This window comes from Xenopus laevis, chromosome 4L, assembly GCF_017654675.1.
Source record: "Xenopus laevis strain J_2021 chromosome 4L, Xenopus_laevis_v10.1, whole genome shotgun sequence".
Taxonomy (NCBI): domain Eukaryota; kingdom Metazoa; phylum Chordata; class Amphibia; order Anura; family Pipidae; genus Xenopus; species Xenopus laevis.
In genome coordinates, this window is record NC_054377.1 from 97,210,005 (window position 1) to 97,232,683 (window position 22,679).

General features: G+C 37.9%; 2 protein-coding genes across 4 annotated transcripts in view; one reads left to right on the top strand and one right to left on the bottom strand.

Moving 5' to 3' along the window:
- Nucleotides 1-8,295, bottom strand: part of tdrd5.L (tudor domain containing 5 L homeolog) — a 47,956-nt gene extending 39,661 nt beyond the window's left edge. For 2 of the 3 annotated variants that reach the window (XM_041589063.1, XM_018256301.2), the window contains exons 1-2: nt 8,141-8,295; nt 5,145-5,375 (exon numbers count right to left, since the gene is read on the bottom strand). In XM_041589063.1, coding sequence (XP_041444997.1) covers nt 5,145-5,373 — 229 coding nt within the window. In that variant the 5' untranslated portion in view covers nt 5,374-5,375; nt 8,141-8,295. 3 annotated transcript variants of the gene reach the window in all.
- Nucleotides 8,296-12,470: 4,175 nt separating this feature from the next.
- Nucleotides 12,471-22,042, top strand: nphs2.L (NPHS2 podocin L homeolog). Its single transcript, XM_018258529.2, has 9 exons — nt 12,471-12,528; nt 12,659-12,975; nt 15,090-15,193; nt 16,114-16,186; nt 17,542-17,624; nt 18,948-19,151; nt 20,190-20,245; nt 21,478-21,556; nt 21,693-22,042. The coding sequence occupies exons 2-9, from the start codon at nt 12,714-12,716 to the stop codon at nt 21,957-21,959; spliced, it is 1,128 nt and encodes a 375-aa protein (XP_018114018.1). The 5' UTR covers nt 12,471-12,528; nt 12,659-12,713; the 3' UTR covers nt 21,960-22,042.
- The last annotated feature ends 637 nt before the right edge of the window (nt 22,043-22,679 follow it).

Consider the following 22,679-nt stretch of genomic DNA (forward strand, 5'->3'; position numbering starts at 1 on the left):
AGGAGCTATGAGGCCAGTATTGGACATGAGGGAGCTAAACAAATTTCTACAAAAACGAAGTTTCAAGATGGAATCTTTAGCGTCAGTCATCCAGGCAATTTCGATTGGGGATTGGCTCACAAACATAGATTTGAAGGACGCCTATTTTCACGTTCCAATTTACCAAGACCACAGAAAATATCTAAGGTTTGCAGTGGGGCAGGTTCACGTTCAGTTCAAATGTCTCCCTTTTGGCCTGTCACAGTCTCCAAGAGTTTTCACCAAGATTCTAGTAACCTTGATAGCCGAATTAAGGAAGATAGGAATCTCGGTGTTTCATTATTTAGACGACATCCTGGTAACAGCGAGAACACAGAGAGAAGCAGAATCGCACACAAAGAAAGTCCTGGAGTTTCTTCAAGAACATGGATGGATTGTGAACATGGAGAAAAGCAATCTGATACCTACAAATCCCTTATCTTTTTAGGGGCATTATTTCAGACACCGGAAAATTTGGTGAGCTTGCCGGTCATGAAGCAAGAAAAGATAATACTGGCAGTGGAAAACTTCAGAAGTCAGGGAATAGTATCGGTGAAGCATTGTCTAAGGATTCTAGGCTTGATGTCATCAACAATCCAAGTTGTAAAGTGGGCGAGATGGCATTCCAGACCACTACAAAACTTCTTGCTGAGACAAGTGAGGTGTCCTCAAGAAAACTTAAGAAGATGCTTAGAGATAACAGAAGATCTAAGAGAAGACCTAAGCTGGTGGTGTGTGGCAAACAATCTGCAAATAGGTACCCAGCTAAGAGAACCAGAATGGACAGCCGTTACAACAGACGCGTCAGGCATCGGCTGGGGGGCACACATGGGAGATTTGTTTGTGCAAGGTTCTTGGGATTTGAGACAAGTATCCTCAAATATCCTAGAGTTAAGGGCAGTAGGAAAAGCCCTGTTAGCCTTCGCAGATCAGCTAAGAGCACAGCAGTATCCTATATACAAAAGCAAGGAGGCACAAGAAGCATGGTGTTACTGCAGGAGGCAGATACTATTTTCCAGTGGGCAGAAGTTTGGTTGGAGAATCTGACAGCAGTACATCTTCCTGGGATCGAAAATCGCAGTATATTAAGTCGCAGTATAGTAGACCCAGGAGAATGGAGTCTTCACAAGGACATCTTTCAAGACTTGATAGATACATGGGGAGTTCCAGAGGTGGACGCCATGGCAACCATTCAAAACAGGAAATGTCAGAAGTTTTTTTCCAGGTACCCATGCGAAGAGGCAGTAGCCGTGGATGGTCTGAGACAAGACTGGTCAAGAGGGTTGATTTATGTATTCCCACCAATTCCCCTCGTCTGGAAGGTTCTAAAAAAGATAGACCGGGAATCAGCCAATGCTATAGTAGTGATACCATATTGGCCAAGAAGACCATGGTTTCCGTTGCTTCACAAATTGGCTCTGGGAGAACCCAAAGAAATCCCAAGGTTTCAAGGTTGGCTATCCCAGGGAATGTTTCAGTTCCACGGAGAGGACCATCTAGCCTTGAAGGCATGGAGATTGAGAGGAAGGAGCTGAAAAAATTGAATTGTAAAGAGAAGGTGATAGATTTCCTACTAAAATCAAGAAAAACTTATACATCGTCACAATACTACAAGATTTGGGATAAGTTTGTACAATTTTTCATTTTAGTGGGCCAGGATCCCTGTTCTGCTACAGCATCGATGGTGGTGGATTTTCTTTTTTCTGGATATGAGAAGGGTCTGCACATGAATACCCTTAGAGTGCAAGTGTCAGCCATCTCAGCACTAACAGGAAAAGTTTGGGCAGTTGATCCTCTAGTGAAAAGATTCTTCAATGCCTTGAAGAGGGTTAAACCTCACATACGAAGATATTCACCACCTTGGGATTTGCCGTTTGTCTTAGACATACTGACAAAACCACCTTTTGAACCTCTGGAGGATGTTTCAAATTGGAATCTTACTCTTAAGGTTATCTTGTTAGTGGCCATAACATCAGCATGTAGAGTGGGTGAGCTAGCTGCACTATCGGCTGTGGAACCATTTACAATTATATTTAAAGATAAAGTTGTGCTAAGGCCTGCTTTTAAGTTTTTGCCGAAAGTCATCTCGAAGTTCCACATGGATTTGGAGGTATCCCTTCCTTCTTTTTGTCCATCTCCAAAGACAGAGAAGGAGAAGCAGTGGCATAAGCTAGACTTGGTCAGAGCTCTCACAATATATTTGGAGAGGACAAAGTCATGGAGAAAATCGGAACATTTGTTCGTCATTCCAGGCGGATTCAGAAAGGGCAAAGCTCCGTCTAAGAAGACAATAAGTTCCTGGATTGTGGCAGCAATTGCAAAGGCGTACAATTCAGCAGGCAAGAAGGTTCCTCTGGGGTTAAAAGCCCATTCAACTCGGGCATTAGCAAGTTCCTGGGCGATGGAAGCCAGGGCATCGCCAGAAGCAATCTGCAGAGCTGCAAGATGGTCGTCAGTTAATACGTTCATCAAGCACTATAAATTAGATATCCTTTCCTCCCAGGAAGCAAAATTTGGGAGAAAAGTTCTTCAAGCAGTTGTAAATGTTACTGAATAAAAGTGTTATGTTTACTGCATTTTTGTGTGAAGTCCCTCCCTGTTAGCTTTGGTAGTTCCCATTGGTGAATCGCTGCCATGGGTGACAAGGAAAACAGGAAATTGTTTCATTACTTACCGTAATTTCTGTTTCCTGGTCACCTTCCATGGCAGCATTCACCAAGGAATGTCCCACCCTGCTGGACAAGCTTTTCAACTAAGACAGTGAGTATGAGAGGGGCGGGCACTTTTATCTTGCATGGGGAGGTTCCTGTCCATTGGCCTGAAGGGAGGAGTTAACCCATTGGTGAATGCTGCCATGGAAGGTGACCAGGAAACAGAAATTACGGTAAGTAATGAAACAATTTCCTGTTTTTTACCCTCATATGTAATTAAAAGCACTAAGTTTGCCCAGTAGCAGTAACCAATAGCAACCAATTGCTTTTAAACAGGTGAACAGTAAATGCTACCTGCTGATTGGTTGCTATGGGCTACTGCACCTGGGCACACTTGCGGGGGAATGTAATAAAAGTTGGCAAAAGAAAAACTATTCGCAATGCGAAATGTTATGCCTTTGCACAAACAAATTTTGCTTTGCGCAAATTTAATATAGCTTTTGCGAACACGGAAACTGTTTAGCGACCACTTCTGACAGTGGAAGACTGTTTGTGAATTTTATAGTTTGCGCCAATGTGCAGTAAATGTGATAAAACTTCTTACTGAAAAAGTCGTTAGGTTTGTTCCAAAAGATTACGACACCTTCAAGCACTTAAGAGTGCGCAATTAACATTGGCAATGCAATAACAGTTTAAGGAACAATATTACATTGCAAGATGAGGATTTTTATTCTTATTGGTGCGAATAGTTTTGCTCTTTGTGACTTTTATTACATTTCCCCGTTAGAGTCTTTTATTACATAACTCCATAAGGTTTAGAATTTTAATGCATATCTGGAAGCAAGGAGTAAATTGCCCTAGCAACCAGAAAAAAAGTTTGGAGTCAGGATAGAAAAATTATCAAGGACTGGAAAAGAATGCAACCAAATAAGAATAATGACACAATTTGATTGTTTCCCCCATCCAGAGTGTCAGCCCACAGCTCCAGTGGGGTAAACTGTTGTTAAGTGATAGGTACATTTTCTTACAACAAAGTATAATATTATAAAGAGTACAATGATAAGAAAGATCAATTCATGCACAATTCAGTTGAACAATTACAATACTATCATGTGCTCCCATATGCAATTTTGTACAACTGACTGCATTAAATAAAAAAAGCCCAACTACAGGAGGTTCAAAATATATAGTGAATAAAGTACCCCCTTTTGTAAAATATAAGGATATTAGAAGTTAACAAGGAGTTTCATGACCATATAAAAACACGAGGCCGAAGGCCGAGTGTTTTTATACAGGTCATGGAACTCCGAGGTAACTTCTAATATCCTTATATTTTGCAACTGGGGGTACTTTATTTATTATAATACACGAATTTCAGTGAGTCATGTGACAGAAATGACATCAGAACTCACCGTTTATAACTGATGACATCAGAACTCACCGTTTATAAGGATATAATTTACAAGATATTCATGGCTTTTGTGTATTATATCAAAATATTCTACTTTGGATATTTTTTCTGTGTATTTTTTGCAGGATCACAGAAGTGAATACCGTAAAAGGTAATGTCAAACATTTTCCATGTTTTTTTTGTTGTAGTCCCACCAATTTATAAAGCATTCAATGAGTGCTTTTCCTGGATTTTACACCAAAATGTTGGCCTGGTTTTCCTAGAAATGCAATTACGTTGTATTAAATACTAGCAACTGCATAACATTAATTCTGCACTGCTTAAACACAAGCATTAACACAATTAAGTCATGTATTTAAGATAAAAACGGACTGATGTGATTATATCCTTAGAATACTTGAAGCTTAAGTTTCTTTAACACAGCACTATGCTTTTACATTTTCCTGGATTTTTTTTTCTGGTCCCCTGGAAAAAAAATTAAAAATAGGGGTTCTACTGTAATTAAATATCGTAGCAAAACACTAAAATATGTAACAGAATTTATGCAATTTCCTACATTTTATTCATTTTTCAATGGTCCAGTCAATTTCAGTGCATTCCTACAAAATGGCAAGACTAGGAAAGCCATGTTAAGTATATTTTTTGCCAATACAAAGGCAGCAACCCTGCCACTGGAACCACCATGATTACTTTTCTCTTTATTTTCAAATTTTTATACAATAGTTTTTTTCCTCGTGGCCTCCATCTTGGAACAGTACACAGCTTGAGTAAGTATGTTAAGCACATGCACCCCCGTCTTGTGGTCTGCTGCTTGTGACAATAGAAACAATGATGCATTTTGTTATATGTTTTTTCAGTAATCTTAATCATTATCTTAAAGATAGCAAAGCATAGCTTAACTGCTAAAGCCTATTAACACTCTACATGTTTTATGATGCCTGTGTTAATTTTTTTGACTACTTGATATTTAGCACAATTCCCTGATTTAACATTTTATTGGATTTTACACAATTTTTCCTAGTTCCCAGAATGGGGACAACCATACATCCAAACAGGGTACTTACCAGACAGATTTACTGTACCATCCATCTGCGTATGGATTTGTACCACATTTGGCATATCCAAAAGTAATTCCATTGTTGATTTATATCCCAATGACCTTAGTGGAATTTGAGAACCAATCATCATTCGGTAATCCTGTTCCAGTTCCTGAATGGAGAGCCCATTTTTTGAAGCAATGAGTAAAGACCGCACATCCTTCTGGACCCGTTGCATGATACGTTCCTGCTCCATTTCTGTTAGGTAAAAAGTTACAAACTGACATATTTGTCTTACAAATGTCAAAAGGCAAATCTATTTCCAAAGCACTACATAACATGTAACAGAGAGGACAATAATTTGCAGCCTGTGCAGCTGCAGGCTCCCTTTGGGCTGAAGGGGCTTTGTGAGCCCTGGAGAAGACAGTTATTTGTTTTTTTTAATCCAAATGAAGGGCCTGAAACACTAAGCAGGCAAAGTGGCCCTATGTTATGTGCTGATGCCCCTGATAAGGGAACTCCATCCAAATAAGTCACTTTCCATTTATTATCTGTGGTTTTTTTTTGTAATATGTATGCTGCTATTTAAAGCAATATCTAACTGCCCCTTTTTTATTCTTGGCACTGCTTCTCCCGACTCTTGAAACAATGTAGGAGAGTCATCTGTCTTTTAACCAAGATACCAGTTACTACATAGCCTAAGGTATTTTAACAACTGTTAAGCAAGCAAGGCATTATCGGAAGTCTTGGAGGAGAGTTAACATGTGTTACACCATTTTAATAGTCAATAGGACCACCAGAGAAGGGAACAGAAATGACCAGACACACAACATTTATAAACTACTTCAACATTTGAATGAATTGGAACATTGCTTAGACTCAGTTGATCTGTTAGATTCCACACACTTCTGTGTCTGCACAGAGGCTCTTCATTGGCTTGGGTGCAGACATAAGGAGTGGACTTTTGCTCAGAAATGTACACTTGCATTTTTACTCTGAATTCAACCCAGGTGTCTGGGAGAGCAACTGAGCTGGTAAAGGGAGGGTATAGAAAGTCTCAGTTATGAAGAAAGTCTCAGTTATGAAGAAAGAATGCCTGGCCAAGTTGGAGTTGCTTACACTGGAGAAGAGGCCCTTAAAGGAGAATTCAACCCTAAAGTAAAAAAAAAAACCCCACCCATCTAAATATTCAGAAAGGGTTTTTTTTTTGTTTTGTTTTGTTTTTTTTTACAGATGCCTGTGAATTTGTGGGGTTTTCTCTCTCTGAATCAATTATACAGGTAGATACATTAAATAACTTCAAGAAGGGGTTGGATGGCTTTTTAGCACTGATGGCTTTTTAATTTAGATAAGGCCTCTAATTAACCCCAATTACAGCTACAAAATCATTTGACCAGAATAAAATATATTCCCTTATGCAAAATAAAATCTAGCTCCAAGTCTTGGAGAAACCCATTAGTAATATACCTTGAAGCCTCTTAAACAGGAATCATTATTTCTAGTGTCACAGATATAATAAGTAAACTGGTGGAGACAATACTTCATATTTTCTATATATCTGCAGTGTTGTTGCAGGGATGACCAAAATGCACTGTGCTACCTTGCCAAGCATTATGCACATGTCACCTGACAGCACTAAGCACTTGTAGGCAGTTTACTCTGAATTGGGGTGATTTCTAACATTTTGTCCAGTGCTGTGTTACTGCAAAATGTCATTCTCATTTATATGCTAGAAATCCTTCTGTCATTACTCTTGGGATAGTGGCACACAGCCAGCAGTGAAAAAGCACTAATAGAATTCAAAATAGGCCATGATATTTCAAATACACAGAGGCACAAAGAACCCCAACCAGGCCCAATAAATAGTGACAGTTTATGGCATTTTACAGCAGCCCCTCTTGCATTTGCCAGAATCCACAGATTGTCAGTCTGGACCTAGAGAAAACTGGCCCCTATCTGCAGTCACTCCAAGTGAATCTGCCAGTCAGTACACACATGGAGTGGATTTCCGTAAAAAATGCACATTTGCAAGTCTTCAAGCAAAAATCCATTGTGTGTGTGCTCTGAGAGACAGATTACAGTCTTGTCAGCGCACACAAGTAGGGGATGGCCACGCTGGAGTTTATATGTGATGTGTACTACTACCCTTAAAGGAAAACTATACCCCTCAAACAATGTAGGTCTCTATAATGATATATTGCTTAAAACAGCTTGTATGTAAAACCTTTTATAGTAGTATATGCCATTTGGTAATCATAAATAGAAAATTGCCATTTTAAAAAATAAGGGCAGCCCCCTGGGATTGTATGATTCACTGTGCACACAAACATACCAACAAACCATACATGTTAGGTCACATGAGCCAATTAACAGACAGAGTTGTGTCTTTTGCTTCCACACTTCTTCCTGTTACAGTTAGAGCTGCAGTATTTCTGGTCAGGTGATCTCTGAAGCAGCACACAGACCATCACAAAATGGTGGCTCAAGGCAAGAGATGTAAAATGTTAATATTTACTTAAATATATACATCGGCATGACAAGATTCTTTAATATGCCACTTAATTTGATATAAACTGTTGCTCAAGTATTAATTTTGGGATTATAGTTTTCCTTTAAGAACATTTCTTAACCCCTTTCTTAGGGGACCCAAATTAAGAGGAATAACTCTGCCATTAAAAATGGTTTTATTCACCATGTTTCTTTTGAACAAAACATCTGTGTGTTCAGGGGGTGATTGATAGAATGGCAATAAAAAGGCAAGGACAGAATGGTGGGCCCACACATAAGTGAAGAATCCCATTACAAAGGCCGTGGTTTCCTACAGCTAAAACACACTCATCCTCAACAGGCACAGCGACTATACTGCTTTTTATTACAATTGTGAGCAATGGAATGGCGAATATTACAAAGAAACAAAGCTGTCATATAAACATTTCGGCACTCTCGAAGTGTGAATAATGGCTACTCAGTACTGCAAACACTGTGAGAAGTGGTACTTTCATGTAGGGCTAAATTACATTTACCTGTGTCGTGTTACGCACGTTGCTCCCATATGAATGACGTGACACACTTCCCCCGCGCACACTTTCCACAACCAAACTACCGCGCCGCCGATGAGTGACGTCAATAGCAGGTAGCGCGCAAGTCACGTAACGCCTGTATTCTCCCTGAACCCCATTGGCTGGCAGTGAAAGGAAGCGGTAGGGGTCATTTCTTTTGATTCGTGTACAAGTGGCTGCTGGCCGCGTCATTGTTAGATCTTATTAATAACGTTTTATTTCACCAAGACAGATACCATGTTCATAGTGTATTTGTATGGAAAATGCTAATTCGTTTTTTTTGAAAGGGCTCCTGTTGTTTGTTTTGTGTGTTCTTTGTTAAAGGCAATATAAACACCTCAAAATGAATTGCTTTAAATGTATTTAGAGGTTTGCCATTTAAATTAACCATTTGTTAGGGGTTTCTGAATTATTTGCAGATTTACACTACTAATACTGGCCTTTTTGCTCAGCAGCTCTCTTTCAAGGTCAAAGTCTCCGGCTTAGAGTTGCCACCTTTTCTGAAAAAAATACCTGCCTTCCTATATATTTAGCTGTTTTCCATATTAACAACATTAGGATCAACCATAATTTTTACTGGTAAAATACCGGGCAGGTGGCAACCCTCCTCCCGCTCGAAGGGCTTAATTCCACGGAAGATTTTGTATGATGACGTCGCATTGAATAAACGCAAGTTGATCAAATATAATGGGACCGATACATAAATGTGATGTGTAATCTACATGGAAAATTTTCCATCTGACGCAACACGACTTTTGGATGCAAATACAGAACGCATATTAGGACATCGTCAGGGGAAATCCATCACCTGTATGCAATCTCCTACGCTAGAGGAATGCAACGTCGCCTGCTTTTACACTCACCCCTCCTCAAAGCAGACATCGCTCCTCCCTTCTCAGCTGTCAGGTCCTGCTCATCACTCCTCCCGCCTCAGCCATCCGATCTGGGTCCTCGGTCCTCACTCCGCCCGCCTCAACAATCCATCCTGGGTCCTAGCTTCTCCTCAGCCGTCAACTGTAGCTCGAATTTGATTGCTGCAATTAAAAAACCTAAAACATCTATTGGCTAAAGGAATGGCAAGAACAAGTAACTATAATCAGGGCTTAGGGCTAAATATGCGCACGCTAAGGAGTGAGGAGCAAGAGCTGACGACTGAGGAGGGAGAAGCTAGGACCCAGGACGGGTGGCTGAGGAGGGAGGAGTGAGGCGTGACATCAGCCTCGTAGGATGGGTGAGTAAAAATGCATGCCATGTCGCATTCCTCTTGCTTAGGACAGCGCATGCAGGACAACGATTTCCCCTGACGATGTCCTAAAATGCGCTCCGTATGCAAATGCTGCTGTGTTTTCATCCGACGAGATAAAATCTGATGGCGTCTGACCGACTTTTCCTCCATTGAAATATGCTCACTGTCAGATGAGGATGCATTAACAACTTTAGTTAACCCTGGGATTGTCATCTCTCAGTTGAGCCAATAGTCGTATTAGCAGTCAAAATGCATTTCACAAACTATTAACAAAAAATGAACATAAATTGTAAATGTGTTCAGAGAATCACGTTAACCCTGCTCACTGGAAGTCAAAAGCTAGGACACCATATTTAGTAATAGTCATGGCTCTAGTCCAGGGGAAGGATTAATATAAAAGGGTAGTTCACTTTTTTGACCAAATATGTGGTAAACTTCCTTAAACAGACTTGGGGGATATATGCAAATGCCAGACGGCCAACAATAGATTGTTGATCATAACATACGACATACATAGATAGCAAATACAGGGAAACAACACTTCAGGGAAGCAGGCCACAGTGCAGCCCTGTTTAAGGTTTGAGCCCCCAAGTCACATTGTGAGTAAATGCAACAGAAAACTGAGATTAAATACTCATTTCCACAACTTGATGCATTCAAGTGCATGGGTTAGCAGAAGTTCATCTGGGGCAAGTTTAAAAACATGCAAATATAATGTGCCAAAAAGGGGCATACACCATTTGGATTACACTAAGACACAGTTCAAGTATGCTGGAGGCAGAAAAAATATTCTAATTTCGTTGGAATTTCTTGGAAAACATAACTCCTACAATGTGTTGTTCTAAGGTAAAAGAAATGTCACCAAGATCAGCATTGTCAGCAGCAGTGAGGGTTGATGACTCAGCTAGCACTAAAATGTAATCCTCCTCTTCCTTTCTGTTTACATTAGATGTGCCTACTAGCAGCAGCAGATTTGTATTGGGATACCCTACTAGGCAGCAGTTAGCAGTGTCTTTAATGGACAGTCATTGTCAATAGTAAGTAATCCTTCAAACATACTAAACTGCAGGCTTTTCAGTGATTCTAACTGACCATATTATTAGGAATCTCAGAGATACATTGGTCATGTTACTAATGAAGGTACAAACATAAAGGGTAAATGCTGAAATACATTATAATTTATTACAGAATTCAGTGTTATTTTTTTTACCAAGGGGTTGTCATTGAACCGAAAGTTTTGAAATGTTCTTCTGCCCTGGAAAAATGTGTTCTAGTTTCTTGCACAACAGAGAGACTGTCAAATGGTTAATCCCAATTTTGATTTTCAGCAAGAATTAACAATCTAGACATGTGATTGAGTTCAAAGCTGCATCTGAGCTGAACTGAGTTTTAAAGGAGCGGTTTACCTTCAAGTTAACTTTTAGTATGTAATAGAATGACCAATTCTAAGCAAATTTTCAATTGGTGTTCATTGTTTTTTTTATAGTTTTTTTTTAATTCTTCACACTCTTTCTAGCTTTCAAATGGGGGGTCACTGACACATCTAAAACAAATGCTCTGTAAGACTACCAATGTATAGTTATTGCTATTTTTTATTATTTATCTTTCTATTCAGGCCTCAAAGCATGGTTGCTAGGGTAGTTTGGACCCTATCAACCAGATTGCTAAAATTGCAAAACCCACAAATAATAAAAAAAGATAACCAATTGCAAATTGTTTCAGAATATCACTCTCTAAATCATACTAAAAGTTAATTCAAAGGTGAACAACCCCTTTAACACCCAAATCAAATTGATGTGTTGACTGCTCAAACATTAAAAGGATAGGGAATGGGATTCTTACAATTATGTCATAAACACTAATAAATGGAGAAATAGAGAAGCAGGACAAACTGCAGTTTGTCCAGTTTCTCTATTTCTCCATTTATTAGCGTTATTGCACCACTAATGGGGGTGACTTGAGAAACAAAGAATATTATTCCCTCCATTTTTTTACTTTTTGTTTGTTACTAGTCATAAACACTGCTCTATATTTTAACCTTAACATAAACAGTGCCCTCTCAATCTGCCGCAAGTGAAACTTGTATTTACATATGTCTTGAGAACGCAGGTGTTCCATGGTTCCCACTGAATACTGCATCGCCTGGGCTACACTAGGCCCTATGCAATGGACCTCGTACCACCTCCTTGTCTTGGTGCATGCTCAGATGGCAATGCAATGCTGTGTACTCGCCAATCTGCTGCTTTAGGCACAGATACGTGGGTGCTAACATGGTTAATTGGCCTTGCCTATAGCTACTCCTACTCTCGCCAGTTGAACCACATGTATGCGGCATCACTTATACCACATGTTCGCCATGCAAGACTTGTGCCCTATTAAAAAAAATGAGTGCAAAACTTTGTGTTGCAACATAGTGAGACCCATAAAATCATTTTTTGAAATCACTGATACTGTATACTACAATCTTCTATATCTGATGCTAGCCACATAAAGGCCACGTGCAGGTCCGGACTGAGAATTAAAATAGGCCCTGGCATTTTAGGTACACAGAGGCCCAATCAGCCCACAAGGAGGCCCAAACAGCCCCCACCAGCCCTCTAAATACTGACTTTCTATGGCACCTTTTAGCAGACCCTCTGGCATTTGCCAGAACCCACAGATTGCCTGTCCGGGCCTGGCCACGTGGTAGGATGTCTGACCACTAGAGCTAACTGATGATCTGATTAGTGCTCTTTGATCACATATATAAATGTTCAATCTGATCATAATGCAGAAGTGAAAGAATGCAGAACTGGCCAATATAAATTTTACTGATCAAATTTTGGGAGATTTACCCTTAAACTTATTGTCCAAACTGATTGTTTTAAGGGATCACATGCACAATAGTACCTTAATATTATAGTACTGTACCTTGCAATTAATTCTAACTAAGATATAATTAACCCTTATTGGAGTCAAAACAATCCTATTGGGTTTATTTAATGTTTAACTGATTTTTTTAATAGACAAAGATGGTCCAAATTATGGAAAGACCCCTTATCCGAAAACCCCCCAGGTCCCAAGGATTCTGGATAACAGGTCTCATACCTGATAGAACTACTGAAATGTGAGTAGAAAACATTTTATTTTGTGTCTTTACCAGAGTTAATATTGCCACCAAATCTCTGGCACAGCAACAGTTAAGCCTTTCCAGTAAGAATTTGTAATATGGGACATTTATTTTTGTTTCTTCTTAGACATGTCCCACCTGCTAGCATCATATAAACTGGCCCATCTGCCCCCTCACTGCTCATGCTAGCAATGACTGAGAAGAGTTCCCACAGCCGCAGCTCCTCTCGGGAGCCTCCACAGAAACAGAGGGAACACACCAATCAGGCATCCAAAAGAGAGAAAAAAGCAAGCCATGGTTCTGGAAGGTCCCGGAGCAGTCAAAACAAAGAATCTGCCAAGAATGATACAAAGGTGTCTGCGGTAGTGGATGTTGATGATGTTGTGGTATCAGAGGAAGAGACAGAAATTATGGCCCTTCTTGAGACCAGCCAGAAAGATGAGGGTGAGAGCACATAAAACAAACCTTGTGTTTATTCTTCCTCCACAGTAAGTGCTTGTATTTAGTTGAACATGTAGCACTAGTAACAGAGCCGTGGTATGCCCATAATAAACTTGCAGTCTATTAGCTTAATTTAAAATATATTCGCTCTTATTTTCAAGAGTGTGTATGAACTTATCTTTAAATAATTGTGTGGCTTTAAGTCTGACTCCCTACCATTCTGCTTCCCTGCCTTGCTTCATAACCTTAAATCAAGGTTGCAATTGAAATGGCTTATACTATGTAATGCTATAAACTCACAGAAAGTGTAACTGTTAAAATATGAACTGTCAGATTCTGTGATAAAATAAAAGTTATTAAAAAAAAACTGTGCACGCATAAAGCTGAGCAAATACTGAATAAATAAGATGTTCTGCACGCTCTACAATTTGCTGTGTGTGGAATAGCAATGATTAGATTGGTTAGTTATCATTAAAAAGACAGTATAACAGACCAGGATGGTGTTAACCAATAGATATATATATATATATATGTGCCAGCATCACATGTATTTACTAGAATGTCTTGTATAAGCCAAAATAAATGTTAATTATTAAATGGCAGCGTTGATTATAGAGCAACAAAAAGAATTTGTTACCGGCTAAATAGTCTACTTTGGAAGAATAAATATACATATATAAAATCTGGAGCATTACTGTGACCACTTTTAAAAATAATCTAAAATTACTCTATAGTTCCATAGCCAGAACTATGTTTTTTTTAAACAATTTTCTGTAAATTTAATTCCCCGGCAGCAGTTCCAGACTGGGATTAAAAATAGGCCCTGGCATTTCAGGTATACAGAAGCCCCCACAGGCCCACTAAATAGTGACTGTTTATTGCATTTTACAGCAGCCCCTCTTGTATTTTCCAGAATCCACAGATTGATCCACAGATTCCAGGCTTCTCCAGCAGTGTTCATCAATGGAAAAATATGCACTGGACCCGGGAATTTCTAGTAGTGCCATGATACCATCTTAATTCTAGTTCCCTGCTTTGCATGCTTTGACAACATATATATATATTTTTATATAATTGTAAAATGGATGGCACTTCTAAGCTTCACCCAGTTGCACTGTTACGGTTTAGTATAGTTTCAAAAAGAACCAGCAACACCAGGTTATTTTTAGTAGTGAAAAAGTATAAATAGTATAGCATGTATAGCCATGCTTTACTAAATATACTTTTTTACTACTAAAAATAACCCGGTATTGCTGGTTCTTTTTGAAAAAAAAAAAAAAAAAAACCAAACTATAAATATATATATATATAATACAGCAAATGGACCTGCACTCCTTAGTACATTTTTTTCAAAAAGGGCTCAATGTGGGGCGAAACGTTGGAAATGCACATCTATTTCTTCACGATTACTAAGAAGTGCGGGTCCATTTGCTTTATTATATTGGAAGACTTGACCTACGCACCCATTTATGTATTTAAAATCCGGAAAGAGTGCGTATATATACCTAGCAGGGTTTATTTTAGTGCACATAAATGTATATTTGTATATAAGCAGATCAGTAATATGTACCATATTGTTGGCATGCTTGAGGCATACTCAATATATTGTTGGCTTGCTTGAGGCATACTCAATATATGATACCCTTGCTTAGCAGAAACATAAATGCAGCACTTAAAAAAACAACCTGTACACCCCGAATAAAGCTACAGTATATGGCAAAGCTTACATCTTTAGCCTTTACTACATTAGGCCATGGAAAGGGTATTTCTGATTAATATCCCTGGGTTACTGGACTGGGATAAAAGTTACTGTTAGCACAATGTAACCCTTTAGGCTTTCATACATACATACATACATGCAAGAAAGATAAAACATGATAACTAGGTATCAATTGCTAGCGTGTTATAAACATACTCAGTTATTATAAAAGCAGGAATCTATGGAAAATTCCACTTTTGGTCGTCAGTTCTCCCAGGTCTGATCTGCTTTAGGATTGCACTAGAACTAGAGCACTAGATCTTAGTAAATGCCTCCTACTTTAGTCTGCAAGGAAGCTATTCATGTGCCATAGAATTTGGTAAGATGCCTAAATACAAATCTCTTGTTCCTATGTTAGGTGTGAAGCCTGAAGGATTCAGAGTATTTGAAGGGCTGTTAATTTTCTGTTGTCTTCTGCTGGTCATCCTTACCTTGCCACTATCTATCTGGTTCTGTGTAAAGGTGAGACTCATTCCCAACCACAATTTCAAGTGCCACTGGCTAAAATAGACACCGGTTACTCTGTGCATATTGACGCTATCCACAACTGCGGCAAATGCATCTTGTTGCACTGCTGCAATTACACTGGAGTTCTGAGAAATAATAATTCATTGTAAAAAGGCGATTTGCATCTGAAGATTTCACTTTGCACTGCATTCATAAATGTCTTATTTCTCCCTAATTATGTTTTAATATTGTTGCTAGCATGTAGTAGGCACGGTTAGAGTTAGGACATTTTAGGATTCTGTCCCCAAAACTGGCCAGAAATATTAAGGTACAGAGCAAATTTGCTACTCATTTTTTAATATGGTGTATATTACCTGGAAACTCATTATCTAGAAAGCTCAAAAGCAGGGTTGATTAATTATTCTTTATTAAAAGCCTTTAAAAAAATGATTGTGTTCTTTTTGGAAAAAAAACAGTTGGAAAGAAACCGATTTTTTGAAAACACAATTGTTCAGTTAGTTTGCTTTTGATCCTGAGAAATGCAGGTCAGATTCAGAAGAACTTAACTGAACAGTTATGTCCCATATGGCCCCTTTAATGGGTTCTGGCTATTATGTAAGACATCCTTTCACTCCAGCCTTTATAGGTTACATTTTATTTTGCACAGCCTATTTACCCAGTTATATTTTTACATTGAACAGATCCTTTAAAGGGCACCTGTCACCTGAATTGTTTTCCACCAGCACTACAACTATATATGCAGTTGTACTTAAATAGATAGTCCTCTGCCTTCTTTCGACAGTATATACTGCCATGTAAATGTACATAGGCTAAATCAGACATCAATCATCCACTGTATCAGAGCATGGTACTGTGTCATGTCTTACTGAACCGTACTTGTGGTATACATTACATCAATCATTCTGCCATTGCAGGTTGTACGTGAATATGAACGTGCTGTAATATTCCGACTGGGGCGCATTCTCTCTGGAAGGGCGCGAGGACCTGGTAAAACAAGCATATTATTTCCCCTTAGGAATAAGTAATATGTATAAACAAATAAGATTTGCTATTAATCACTTGACACTTGATACTACTTGTAGGGGCAGATTTATCAAGGCTCGAATTTCGAAGTGGAAAATACTTAGAAATTCGACCATCGAATTGGATTACTTTGACTTCGAATGTCGAAGTTTTTTTTTATCGAATTTGGCCGTTTTCGGTCAAATCGTTCAATCATATGATGAAATCCTTCGAAGGATCGACCGATTTTACTTCGACTTCTAAAAACTTAGCCAAATCTTGGCTATAGGTTATAGAAGGTCCCCATAGGCTAACATTGCAATTCGGCAGGTTTAAGGTAGCGAAGTGTCGAAGTCTAACTTTTTTAAAGAGACAGTACTTAAAGATTTTCTAATTCGCACTTTTTACTTTGAGTCGAAGTTGGCCTCTTCGATGGTCGAATTTCAAACTATTTTTGGGTACTTTGAAGTCTTTAACTTCGAAAATTCACTTCGACCCTTAGTAAATCTGCCCCGTAATGTTTTCTATTGCGTGGGCATAGTAAATTAGGGTTTTTTGGTTAGTTAAGATCATGCTACTATAATAATAAATTAAATGACTGAACTGCCCAAGAAGCAAAAGTGTTTTTTTTCTCCTAGTTGTGATTTATATTACCTTAGAGTAGCAAGTAAACCACAAACCCTTTGTAAAAAAAAAAAACAAAGGGGAGTGGGGACCCTTACCGACCTACTGACAGTTGTTTCTTCATTATTTCATTATTTTACCTGTGCTGAGCAGGGGGCGATTCTGCATGTTGTTCCGCCCTGAGGCAGCTCCTGAGCTGCAGCCCCCAGCAAGGTCCAGGGGGGCTGCATAACTAGTTCAGAGAGTGCAATAGTGCTCTCTGCACTAGAAGAGGCAAATTTTCATTTTAATAAAATGGAAATTTAGCTCTGAAAGTTACAAGGAGTGGCTTTTTGCCGCTCCTAGTAAAAAAGCGGCAAAGCGGCGAGTACCTCAGCTCGCCTCATTGGTGCAGCTCCCCTGGTACTGGGTTCAACCCAGCCAAAGCACTACCTGCAAGGAGTTTGTATGGTCTCCCTGTACATGAGGATTTCCTCTGGGGACTCTGGTTTCCTGCCACATACAGGCAGGTTCAATACTGTAAAGAAACAAAATGCTAATTTTCATATGCATATTTGAGGAAAAAACTGTAAACAAAAAATCGTCGAGTTCTGTTGTCCAGAATTGTAAAGTCACATAACTTTAAGGGTTAGCAGGATTTGAAGAATAGAATTACTTAAAAATGTGCTGGAAAATGGGTGAACTAATGCAGAAAAAAATATTATCCTTGTTCCCAGGTCTCTTCTTTTACTTACCCTGCTTGGACAAGTGCCATAAAGTAGACTTTCGTTTGAAGACTTTTGAGGTTCCTTTTCACCAGGTAAATACTTTTGGATATGCCAGCAATACTGGAATGAACATGCAAGTGGTGCATATAATACAGAACATTAAGCATCAGTAACATCAGTAACACCCTTCAATTACGTTGGCCATAGTAATTCAAACCCATTAAAGATTTCATAAGCTTAAAGAGATACTTACACCAGAATTTTTTTTTTATATCTATCATAACATTGTCTTTGAATTCTATTTATAATTTTGCCATTAAAATATTTGCCTGATGTTTTTATATTACCTATCTGATCTCCAATGTTCCTCTATGAGGGGCTGCCATATTTGTGCAGCAGGAGTCCGTTAGCTTTAGAAACTCTGACAGGCTGAGATGGGACAGTCAGGTATAGGAACTTCAACTAACAATTACTTACAAAAGCAAATCTAACAGTGACAAAGATGATTTATAGGTATCTTTTAATGTAGATTAATATTTTGATAAGATATTTTTTAGTGTCCGTATCACTTTAAGATCACTGCCCTTTACTACATTTCTGGTGCCTTTTTCTCTGGAGCCATACAATGCCATACTCCTCTCTCCTCCCTTCACTAACCAGTTGTCAGTGAACATGACATGCACTGAAATATGGTTAAATAAATTGGACTAGTTCGTATGATCCAGGAAAGGAAGATAATTCATGATCACATTCTGCAAATGATTCCAGACATGGAGCATTCATAGTTGAAGCCAGGTTTGGATTTAACCTCCATCCACCATGGCCTGCATAAGTACAATTAAGGCTATCAGAAATATTGGGCCCCATGTCTCCTAATTGGCTCGATTCAGCCATGTTTGAAAACCAGAAAGCACATTGGGACATATTTATCAAAGATAGAGCTTGCCACTGTCTGCTACAGTGAAATTCTGTCACTCTTTATTCATTTCTATGGGATCTGTATACCCTTTGATAAATACGAGTGGAGGAATTTCACTCTAGTAGACTGTGGTGATCTCTAACTTTACTTATTGATAAATATGCCTCATTGATACCAGGCTGGATTTGTATTGTTATTATTTAATCATCTGTTTGGCCCCACTCTTCTTCATCTTCCAATCTGTAATTCAAACCACCACCTGGTTGGAAGGTTATGGGACCCTTGCAACCAAACAAGGTCTAAATTTCACGCTGCATGGGCACATACAATTTATGTATTTCATTTTCTTATAACTCAAATTTTAATATGTTGAAATACTATAGAAGGATATGTCACTATATGTAAGCGAGTCAATGTTACAGGCCATAAAGGGGTTAAGTACCTCTGACTTATAGCCTTCAACTTTCTATCAGTGATTGCTCCTCTCCCCTTACAGATTGTGACAAAAGACCTGGTTACTTTGGATATTGATGTAATCTGTTACTATCGCTTGGAAAATGCCTGCCAGTTTCTAACCAGTGTGAGCAACATCTCCAGTGCTTTCCAGTTGCTGGTCCAGACTACCACAAAACGACTTCTGGCACATCGAGCATTCTTAGATATCTTACTGGAAAGAAAGAGTATTGGGGAGGAAGTAAAGGTCAGAACATTTGCATAATCAGGGGAGTAACATAATATAAAAGGACAAAATAAAGGAAATTATTAAAGTTTGCATTAACAAAACTTTTGGTATATTATAGTACTAAAATATAGATGGAACTATTTTCCGCAACCTTTCAGTTGGTCATCACTATTTTGTTTTTGTTTTTTAATTATTAGCCTGATATAAAGCTGGCTCTTTCCAGTTTGCAACTGAAAAAGCGGTCTGTCCTTATAACCAATAATTGCATGAGGGGGATTTTATTGTTACTCCCACATTGTTTATTGTTAAACCCACATATATACATATATGTATATATACAGTACATATACACACACACACACATTATATATATAAAATAATATTATATATTTGTACAATATATGTGTGTATATGTGTATAATTTTATATATATATATATATATATATATATATATATATATATATATATATATATATATATATATATATATATATATATATATATATATATATATATATACACATATACATATACAAATATATACACACACACACATTCTGTTATCCAGAATGCTTGAGTAAACTCAATAAGCTGCTTTTGCTTCCAATAAAGATTAATTTTATCTTAGTTTGCATCAAGTACAATCTACTGCTTTGCTGTTACAGAAAAAGGAAAACATTTGTAACAATTTGGATTATTGGGATAAAATGGAGTCTATGGGAGATAGCCTCCATAATTCAGAGCTTACTGGATAACGGGTTTCTGGATATTGGATGCCACACCTATATATATATATATATATATATATATATATATATATATATATATATATATATATATATATATATATATATATATATATATATATATATATATATATATATATATATATATATATATATATATATATATATATATATATATATATATATATATATATATATATATATATATATATATATATATATATATATATATATATATATATATATATATATATATATATACTTTGAGTGTTAAACATATAATCAACTCTGCTGGCTGCTTTATTTTAGGTGGCTCTGGATGCTGCTACCTGTCACTGGGGAATCAAAGTAGAAAGAACTGAAATGTAAGTATATGAAGTATCAGAATTCTGCACTAAGCTGAAAAAGGCTAACTATTTGCACTATTTATGTTAAATGGGGTCTGCCAGGAGTGTTTCCAAACTAGGAAATCCGGACAAGACATTTAAGTGAATGACATGGCGATTAGCCAATTGCTGATAGCCACGTCATCAGTCCCGCACCCTATGTAACCTGCCCCGACCCCGATGTCACCCGCTCCCCCTGACATCACCCAGCCCCCCCCTGCCTGTTTTCCCAACACACTAAAGGTGTCAACCCTAATTAAGTATAATTACCATAAAGCCCAAAGTGGCACATGCCTATGGAGCAGGGAATAGTGCCTTTTTAAATAAAATTTTACATATTTTAGGAAGATACTTTTGTGAATAGTCTACCATTGCTTTGTTGGTGGCTCTGGCTTTTAGTGGGATATATTATTCATAAAATTGCCATTTGGGCAATTTGGCACATAATATGTGTATTTTTAGAGTTGAATTTAGGGCAGAATGCTTAATTTGTATCTTCATCATCATCATCACCACATATTTATATAGCACTAGCAAGTTAAGCAGCATTTTACATTGATATAAAACAATCATCTAACAAACAAGATTTCCAATATAAGAATGGGATCAGAGGGCCCTGCTTAAATAGCTTACAACCTGTCTTGGATATTGCTAAAGGTACAGCACATGATTTCATGTTGGACCATAAATAAGGCTTGAACACAAAATGTCTGAAAACTTGCACCAACTCTTAACTATTTTATTACACAGAAAGACTTTATAGCAGAAAAATAGATATTTTTAAGCAAATCAGTCACGATCTGTTGGAAAGTCTTTACCGTGGTCTTCCAATTAACACACTACAGTATTTGAAATAGGGACTTCTGTTTCATGATTTGGCAATGCTCATGAATCAATATGCAATGGCCGACACCTTGCATGGCATATTGCAGATAAGTGGCAGTTCGTTACCACTAGCTACATATACAGTACAGCTAAAGGGTATATAAGGGAAAAAGTAAAGGAGGAGGTGGAACCACAACTTTTTAAGTTAATGTCAACTGTGTTTGTGATCGCACACTACAGTCAGGCAACATTATGTACACATTGATAATTCTTTAAGTACTTCAAGATCATTATTGCTCACAGCTATCCAGAACTATAAAGGAACATTGTCCATAGATCACTTCCAAATAAATGTTAAACCAAATTATTACTTATGTCCCCTATAGTAAGGATGTGAAACTACCAGAAGAGGTAAAGCAATCTATCGCAGTAGAAGCAGAAGCACAAAGGCATGCTAAAGTCAAGGTAAGTTTCATTTAATGGAGCTGCTCCAGCTATAACCCCCACCATCCTAAGGTAAAATATATGTCCTGGGAGTAATTGCTTAACAGCTGGATGACCACTATTACTAACGTTTCTCTCCAATTTGTTTACAATTTAGGTAATTGCTGCAGAAGGAGAAAAAACAGTGTCTGAATACATTAAGCTGGCTGCTGAAAAACTATCTGGATCCCCAACAGCAATTCAGTTGAGATATCTGCACACACTGCAATGTATGACTTCTGAAAAACCATCTACATTTGTCTTGCCTTTACCCTTTGACTTAATGAACCTGACCAGGCTGCCTGAGATCAATCCAACCCTAAATGCCCCTAAGTCAGTTAATGATACTGAACAAGGCACAAAGAAGGACTCTCCAATGCTTTAATTACCATAATCAGATAACATTATCAGAAATGGATACACTGTCATATGCAAACGTCATCATTGATTTATATATACGTAAAACAGTTCTTGAATACAGTGCATTTTATTTTGTTATAAAACAGGGTAATATTGTGCAAAAGATTTGGTACCGATGGACTACTGAAATACTTCATGTTGTATATTTCTAATATACAAACTAGGGGAGGTTTGGTTGTAACCAGCCATCTACTGTTTCCAAGAAAATAAAAAGGGCAATGTAAATAATTATTACATAAACATGTCAAGTCTCAAGTTTTTTTTTTTAAATGGAGTATTATGTGACCCTAACCAGGAGTTAGTTACTTTAGAGCAAATTTTGGGTACTGGGGGAGGCAAGCACCCATGAAATCATCATAAATGTACCCAACTTATATAGAGACTAGGGTGTTTCTTAAAAATAGTTCACTTTCTAAAATTTTTGTTGACCCCACAGAGCTGCCAAATCTTCAGCCTTGTACCAGTTTACCACAACCTTCCTATTCCAGCAGATCATTCCTACTTTGTACTGCAATTGGTGGTGATTTAGGGGTTTGTCCTCAATCTTTGTCCTCCATCCCCATTCCGATTAGAAGAAAAGAGGGTCCGCCTAAATATTTGGAAGGGGTTTTTTTACAGTGAGAGCTGTGAAAATGTGGAATTCTCTCCCTGAATCAGTGGTACAGACTGATACATTGGATAGCTT